Source organism: Sinocyclocheilus rhinocerous, unplaced genomic scaffold, assembly GCF_001515625.1.
Source record: "Sinocyclocheilus rhinocerous isolate Xijiao unplaced genomic scaffold, SAMN03320098_v1.1 scaffold1012, whole genome shotgun sequence".
NCBI classification, from domain to species: Eukaryota; Metazoa; Chordata; class Actinopteri; order Cypriniformes; family Cyprinidae; genus Sinocyclocheilus; species Sinocyclocheilus rhinocerous.
The window spans coordinates 646,323-655,615 of NW_015640039.1; the positions used below are offsets into that span (position 1 = coordinate 646,323).

The 9,293-nt window shown below is 33.9% G+C and overlaps 1 protein-coding gene across 1 annotated transcript in view; it reads right to left on the minus strand.

The window, feature by feature from the left end:
* Positions 1-9,293, minus strand: part of LOC107752281 (Down syndrome cell adhesion molecule-like protein 1 homolog) — a 155,334-nt gene that overhangs the window by 116,485 nt on the left and 29,556 nt on the right. The window contains exon 3 of the mRNA XM_016568217.1: positions 8,634-8,780. Within this exon, the coding sequence (XP_016423703.1) occupies positions 8,634-8,780 (147 nt within the window). The remainder of the gene's footprint in view (positions 1-8,633; positions 8,781-9,293) is intronic.

The following is a 9,293-nucleotide window of genomic DNA, read 5'->3' on the forward strand; positions in this document are numbered from 1 at the left end:
AAAATAAAAAAAAAAAACTTTAACAAATGTGTGTATATAATAAGAATAAAAAATAAGAAAACTGATGTATAAAATAATAGTTCATTCAAATTCTTAATATGCATTATAATAGTATATAAATAATAATATAGTAACACTGGTGTAATATATTGCTGGTATCCACATAAATGTACAAACCTAGAAGCATCTTAACTTCTCTAACAGACACAGTTCACTTTCGCTTGTTCAAAAATAACCTGAACACGGATCTACTCACTTCCTCCTCTAAATCTGCTCTCTCATTCAGTGTTTTTTCTCTGAGCTTTCTCTGCAGAAGTGTTTGGTTCAGGGAAGTCTGTCCAGGTTGGAGTTTATGCCCCTCTCAGCAGGAAATCTGTCAGACATTCGGAATGTGTTTGTGGCATGCGCATAACTGTGAAAGCACTGGACTGTATATGTGTGTGGCGCCGTGGTGGTACGCTAATAAATAAAAAAGAAATCACACTGCGATGCATCCTCACACCTTCCTCATTCCGACCGTCGTTTCATACTCGTTGCCATGGAGATAAGATAAAACTCACACTGTTTTGGGCTTACAGAAGAAGAGGAGAACGATCTGAACAAAACTGCCTGATGCAAACTCATGCACACACACACACACAAACACACACTGGTGCATACATTTCACACTATTCCAGACAAACTGACACCAATGGCAAAAAGGAACACTTTAAGCCAATAGTTCAACCACAAATTCTCTTTACTCACCCTCATGTTGTCCCAAACCCATATTTTCTTTCTTCCACAAGGAACACAAAAAAAGTGAATTTTTTGAAAAATCTCCAGGCTACTCTTTTTTAATATTTAATGTGAATAGTGAAAAAAAATGACAAAAAGCACCATATAAGCAGTTCATACAACAGTCATATACAATATCCCAAGTATTCAGAAGCCATATAAACTTTCGAGCAGAAAAGATGAAAATACTATCATCATTTACTTACCCTGATGTTGTTCTGAACCCATTAGTCATTCGTTCATCTTCAAAACACAAATTATAATATATTTAATGAAACCTGAGAGATTGCTGTCCTCCCATTGAAAGTCCACACAACCAAAACTTCGATGCTTCAAAATGTACAGAAAAGATCGTAAAAGTAATCCATACAAAATAAGCAGTTTAATCTAAGTCTTATGGGTTTAGAACAGCATGAGGGTAACTGATGATAGAATTCTAAACTGTTATTCACTTAAAATCTTGACACAGAGTATTGTAGTATATGCTGATTGAGTTACAAAAGATTAATTTTCAAGTTCAAATCACTGATTCAATGATACAGTCAGATTATCAGTGACTAACAACCCAAAATCCAGTCTGTTTTGTCACAAAAATCTATTGTAGGACTTCAGAAGACTTGGAATATAGCATAACCGTATGACTTTTGTGATGTTTTTGAGCCTTGCAGACCCATTCCTCAATTACTTTATTTATATAGAAACTTGGACATTAAAATATTCATCTTTTCTTTTATTCACCAGATTAGTCATTCTCTCTTCGTTTGTGTATATGTATCCAAGTGCTACAGTCTTGGACTTATCAGGTAGTCAAATATTGACACATGAGAGAGCAGCAGCACGGTCACTTTCTGTCACTCATAGAGTTTAATAGTGTATGCATGGTAATGTAGTGTAAATGTGCAAAATATCTACTGCTGGAATTCACCAGTGATGTTATATTAACACAGGACAAGACAAGGAGGACAAACGGAGGACAAAAGGACAACTGAAAGTGAAGAGCTTGACTATTAAAGGGGTCATATGATGCGATTTCAAGTTTTCCTTTCTCTTTGGAGTGTTACAAGCTGATTGTGCATAGATAAGATCCCTGAAGTTGCAAAGACTAAAGTCTCAAAACCAAAGAGATATTCTTTATCACAGTTAAGACTCTGCCACGCCCCCCTAAAACGGCTCATTCTAACACGCCCCCACATATCTACCCCACTATGTGGAAATATTTGCATAATCCCGCCGCAAATGTGCACGCAAAGAAAGAAGGCATGGTGTCAGTAACCGCAGTTAGTGTTGATGATCTTTAAAAAAGCATAATATGACCCCTTTAAAGATCAGCAATGTGTCTTTTACTGGATTGTAAAGGAAAAGTATATTGAGTGGGATCACACTGCTAACATTGTACCGGGAAGGAAGTGAGCGGGACTTCATTTTAGTGCTAAAAGATATTTTATCACTAAAAAATGAGAGATTTTTGCCCATTATTCCAGTTTTGCTTGGTTTTCCTTGAAGTGTCAGGCTGATGTAGAACTACAGCCACACACATCCACGCTCACACTCACAAACTGCACCACTATTTGAGATTTACTGCAAACAAGATGCAGTTTTTCCTCGCCCTTCATATAAATAGTCCTATCAGCATAATGATTCCACATCACACATGCTGACGTGCTTATTTCTTTATTTCTTTTCCATTTCAGATCAATAATTTAGCATCCCTCCATCCTTTTTGCATTTCATTAAATTCGCACAGGGAATTGCCTGGATGTTATGAGCCTCATCCCAGCGTCATCAATGGGAAATAGCAAAATGGCTGAATGACACTTTCAAACGAGCTGAATTGAAGGGAGACCCCAAGATCAACCGCACATTACTGTATCTGATGGTATGTCTACTGTAATCAAACTATGCTTTTGAGCTCACAATCGAGAAAATGTATCCAGATGCTACTTAAAGAAATAGTTTGCCCAAAAATTGAGTAAGATGTTTCTTCATCAGAATAGATTTGGAGAAATTTAGCATTATACCAATGGATCATCTGCAGTGAATGGGATGCCGTCAGAATGCGAGTCCAAACAGCTGATAAAAACATCACAATAATTCACAAGTAATCCACACCACTCCAGTCCAACAATTAATGTCTTGTGAAGGGAAACGTGTGTGTTCTGGCCTAAATTCAGGCCTTAATCCATAATAACGCTTCCTATAGTGAAAACGTCTATCCCCTATTGTCCTCTCACATAAAAATACAATGGCATAATGGTTTTGGACCATGTTTGCTTGTAAACAGTGTTTGATCTGTGCATATTTCTCTCCTGATTCAGGTGAGATGACTTTTTCACTGGAGAAGGCAATATTATGGACAGTGATGTTTTTTATCAGCTGTTTGGACTCTCATTCTGACGGCACCCATTCACTGCAGATGATCCATTGGTGAGCAAATAAAGTAGTGCTAAATTTCTCCAAATCTGTTCTGATGAAGAAGCAAACTCTTGGATGGCCTGAGCATTAAAAAATAAATAAATAAATAAATAAATAAATAAATAAATAAATAAATAATTAAATAAATAAATAAATAAATAAATAAATAAATAAATAAATAAATAAATAAATAAATAAATAAATAAATAAATAAATAAATAATTTGTGTGATCTCTTTCTATAAATTTGGAAAGGAAAAAATGAATTATACAGACACTATAAATAAATAAATAAATAAATAATTTGTGTGATCTCTTTCTATAAATTTGGAAAGGAAAAAATGAATTATACAGACACTAGGCTTTTTTTCCCCCACATCTATAAATGCCAGCTGTATTTTAGGGTCAAAGGCAAAGTGTGTAATTTCTGTGGCAGCTGCAGCTCAAAATGACATGTTGAACATTCAATTATAACACAAGAAAGAATTTCAACAATGAATTCACATCTAAGGTCAGGGTCTAGTGGTTAGTCTATAATAATAATAATCGGATTTATTTAGGAACAATAGAAGTCAATGTTCCAAACTCAGATGGTGGTGAGGAAAATCTGTGTGTTGGCCTGGTGTAAGTTTTCTTTTTTATTATTATTATTATTCCCTGCTATAACAAGAGTAGACTAATGACAGGCAGTGTAATTGAACCTGTAAATCCTGCTCTAACTCCTCACTGCTCTCTCTGATCCTCTTACACATCTTGCCATCTTAAACATGAGTCACACAGCAGAAATCAGCTTACTGCTTCACACACATACACATACTCATTCCGGCCCTCCTACGCATACAAGTGAACCCTGCCGCTATTACACCATTAATAAAAAGTACCATTGTATTACCAGTTTCTCTTTCTTTTAGACATTTGCCATGGTAACACCTTGGTACTTTTAACTGAAAGCTCTCCAATAAAGCTCTAGTTCCTCATCTGAACCCAATGGGGTTTGTGTCACACTCTTAAAAATAAAGGTGCTTTAAAATGTTCTTCACAGCGATGCCATAGAAAAACCATTTTTGGTTCCACAAAGAACCATTCAGTCAAAGGTTCTGTAAATAAAAATCTCGTTCTTACCTTTTTATAATCTGAAGAACCTTCAACAGAAAGGTTCTGCAGATGTTAAAGGTTCTTTATGGAACCATTTAGACAAAAAGGTTATTCTATGGCATTGTCAAGCACCTTTATTTTTAAGAGTGCAGGTTTAGGTTTCTCAGAATTTTATATCAGATAACATTTTTACTGTTCAAATGTTCAGTGGTAAGATGTCTTATGCTCACCAAGGCTACATTAATTTGATCAAAAAAATGTAATTCATATTGTGAAATATTTTTACAATTTAAAATAACTGTTTTCTATTTTAATATATTTTAAAATGTAATTTATTCCTGTTATGGTGAAGCTGAATTTGTAGCATCATTACTCCAGTCTTCAGTGTCATGATCCTTGAGAAATCATTCTGATATGTTGATTTGTGATACATTTTTTTCAGGATTCTTTGACAAATACAAAGCTCAAAAATCAGAATTTATAGAAATATTTTGTAACAATGAAAAATACTTCACTGTCACTTTTGTTGAATAAAAGTATTTATTTCTTAACCACAAAAGTTTGAACTGTAACATAATTATAATCAAATATGTCTTAAAAATGGATGATTAAAATCTAATAAACATTTTAAAAATTTAATAATTAATGTATTATTATTTATTATTGATGTAAATAATAAATCAAATTATTATTATTATTATTATTATTATTATTATTATTAATTTAATTATTATAATTAATTTAAATCATACAAGCTGAAATCTTCCCCTCCATCTAACTCTCAATGATGTCAATGGCATTGAGATTTTCATTGAATAACAATTTAAATGTTGGTCCTTTGCTTGTATAATGCTGTCATATGCATTCAGAAGATCTGAATATAGTGTGCACCTCATATATATCACTTTTTTGGTACTTTTTTATCATTTTGAGCTTGACAACAGTAGGCAACATTCACTTTCATTACATTGCAAAGAGAAACATTTGAAGCAGCCTTTTTTTATTCCACAACATAATTAAAGTCTATTACATTTATCAAGATAAACCAGAGGGTTAGCTTTGCTCACGTTGAAGCAGATCATTAGAATTGTGTAGCTCGATTGATGTGCTGGGTAATCTTTAAGCAAAGAGTGTCAGAGTCAGTTTGCTAGAGCTGGAAGTGTGACCTTCTGTTAATCCATTAAAGCGACTGGTTAATCAATTAAGCTGGAATTCACGGTCAGCCACAACAATGCTACACAACAGATAGAGGAGAAAACAACAAAAACGCTGGCCTGGAACACTCCGCCAAGGTGTACATCCCTACGGACGTTTTCCCACAATCCCCCGTATCGTGTGGATGACCACTCACACGTCCGCATCTGTGACAAGAGAGAGGGGAATCCGAGCATGTAATCAATCGATACTTGCTGGAAACCTCTGGACCCCTTATACTGATACACATTGACACAGCGGCTAAAGCGAATCAATGAGCGCTCCAGTGTGAAGGGCAGGGAGATGCACACCTCCATTGAGAAAGATGAACTGAGCAAAGAGAGAAAGAGAGAGACTCTAGTCACTGATTCCATCTGACTTGGCCGGTGTAAGCAGCACCTATTGATTTTCCAATCAACTACAAGGCCAGGGTTCACACAAACGTACACTCACACACACACTCCGCCACTTGAGCTAGGAACTCCGCTACTCAAGAAAACTGCTACCTTGTTTGAACGCACACACAAAGCACTCTTGGCAGAATCATTTTGCTGCCTTTAGAGGGAATTTGATAAAGTGGAAAAGCATTTGTCCACTATCAGACTGGTTTTATCACACAAACAAACACACATTTACAGGGTGGGAATTATTAGGGAGGTCTCAGCACCGCAGTTATATCTTGAGCCCCCCTGAAAACTAGTTTTTTTTGTTTGTTTGTTTTTTCAGGATTACGATACACTTTGGTGTCCTATTATTTTTTTTATAAAAGCATTAGAGCAGTGTTATTATTGTTAATTAAACGTAAAATAAAAACTATTAAAACATATGTTCTGTAATTGAAATAAAGCAGAAATTAAATATAAATATTAGGTGAAAAACATACAATTAGAATACTTAAATGACAATTAGAAATGTTGCCTTGGTAACTAAATAAAGAAAGAAAGAAAGAAAGAAAGAAATATAATATAATATAATATAATATAATATAATATAATATAATATAATATAATATAATATAATATTATATTATATTATATTATATTATATAAAAAATTACAAGCACATAACAAAATCGCTAAAATGTAGCCATTATGTTGTGTTGCAGTTATTTTGACCTGGAGAGGATTTATTTTTCACAAAAATGCTAGTTAATGTTGCACTAATGCATTGCACTACAAACTTGCTCACATACAGTATAACTTAACAACTGCTTATAAATTTCATGTTATGCTGTATTATTACCAAATATTGGATTCAATCTAGCAACTGGGTTCCTTTCCATTATAATGGGTTTTTAGATCAATGATGCCTACGATCAATCAGCTCCAAAATGAAATACAAAAATCTGCGCTAATTGAAAGAAAACAAGTTGACAAAAAGATTGAATCCAATATTTGGTAATAATATAGCATAATGTTAGATTCACAAGCAAATTTTAAAAGGTTGTACATTTTTTACTGGGATCACCAAATTAGTTAAATGATTTTCAGCACAAATAAAATCAAAACAAAAACTGATAATATCAAAATAAAAGCTCATTTAAAATATGAATACATAATATAATAGTACATAAATTATACAAAAATAACACTAAATTGTAGGCACAAATCCTAACAATAAACCATAATAGAATATAAAACCTAGCATGAAAAATAGCTAGGTTTTAAGTTACAATAAGATCACATTTTTATACAAAATGTGTTTATCAATAACTACAAACCAACATTTGGTCCCAATCTAGTTAGATGTAGTGAGTCATAGCTTAATTTAGGCTGAATTTGCAACCATATTAGTCATTCTCAGACAAACCTCCCTGGACATTACCCCCATGAAAATCTTTGTGTAATGTTGTACGCATACCGTGTTAGATAATATTGGGAATGAGTGAGAATCATCCATTCTGACAGTAGAGCATTACATGTCTTGATTCAGCTCCATTTTGTTGAATTGTCCTATTTTTCGGTTTCCACTCCATCCAGACAAAATGGGAGATATTAAGAAAGGCCAAAATGAATTAGGACTGATTAACAGAGTTCTTTAAGACCATATTGAGAACATTAGAGTAAAGGTCATTGCACACTGGGTCCGAAAATTTCATCCGAAATTTTCGCACGTTAAAAAATAAATACGACCTCACATTATGTCAATCAGGTTTACACACTGCCTCCGAAATTTTCGTCCGGCATAAATGTTTTTTTTTTTTCTCTGTTTTTCGCATCCGTTGCAGGCATTTTGAGAGGTGTTTTGACAGTTCAGAGACACCATACAAGCGAACGCTAAAATCCAGAATGGCGATTGTCAAGTTCATCCACTTCGCACAAAGGACCGTAAAGATCCTTGCACACTGAGTTCACAGAAATTGGTGGTCTTCTTTTTAATAAACTCTCCGTCCTCTCTATATCGCAGTATTGGATGGACCCAATATTTCCTCTCTTTTTTCTCTTTTTAAGAGGCGAGAAGACAACAAAATCATCCTCACTGCTTGAAGAATCGATTTAGTGCTGTTTTGCGAATTTTTTCGCAACTGATTAATTAATACGTATCGGACTCAGTGTGCAAAGTTTCTGTGCGTGACGAATTTTTAGGATTTTGAATACGAAAAAAAAACGCATACGAAAATTTCAGACTCAGTGTGCAGAGACCTTAAGAATAAAATCAAAGACAGGGGCTTTCGTTTCCATTTTGACACCTCAGATGAATGTTCAATGAAAAAAAAAAAAAACACAAATGAAAAATTTAATTGTAAAGTCCAAAATCTATTTTGGAGATTGAGCCTAATTCATTATGCAGCCAGTAAGAGGGTCACCAATCTTTCAGCCATTAAACTATACACAAAAATATATATATTTATAACCATATGGAATTTAGCATTTTTAGCATTTTCTGTGCATAATTTGGGGGGGAAATTGTCCAGAATGTTCACGCATGCCTAAAGTTGCTGACCCGATCCTATTTAGACTCCCAAATAACACCCATCGTTTTCCACACTTTGAAACCAGAATGACCTTCCCACCCTTTGAATGACAGAGCAAATAAACTGCAAACTGCAGTTGCAAGGCTTCCTTTACAGATTTAGAATCTTAAAATGTATGAAAACATAACAGATTTTAAATCTGCGGTTACTTTAACAGCCCAACCATGCAAGGTATGTCTTACCTGGGACGATGGAGACAGTGTCCTTCTCCCAGGACACCACACTGACGTACTCCTGCACAGCAGAGGGGATGAGGCACTTGAAGACGGCCACGTTGCCCCGCATGGACCTTTGGTCCGCCACACGAACTGTGTAAGGTTCCCTGAAGACTGTTCATGATGAGGCAGAAGAAAAACAGAGGTTGGAATTTATTTATTACTTGTTAAATAAAATTAAATTCAATTTTGTATAATTGTACATTTATATTTTATATTTTTACAGACTTGTTCAAAAAGAAAATAATCCTCTAATCAAGCATGAAAGTGAGATATCCTTTTCTGGTTATTTAATTTAATTTTATTTTATTTTCATCTAACGCAATATCACCAATAATATTAATGGCAGACCCAAGAGTAAGACATTTAAAATAATCATAATAATAATAACTAGTGCTGTCAAGCGATTAATCGCGATTAATCACATCCAAAATAAAAGTTTTTGTTTACATATATATGTGTGCACTGTGTATATTTATTATGTATATATAAATAAACACCCATGCATGTATATATTTAAGAAAAATATGTTACGTTTATATATTAAATATATTTATATATAATATAAATTATATGAATATAAATATATACATGTAAATATTTGCAAAAGATAGGCTGTGTGTGTGT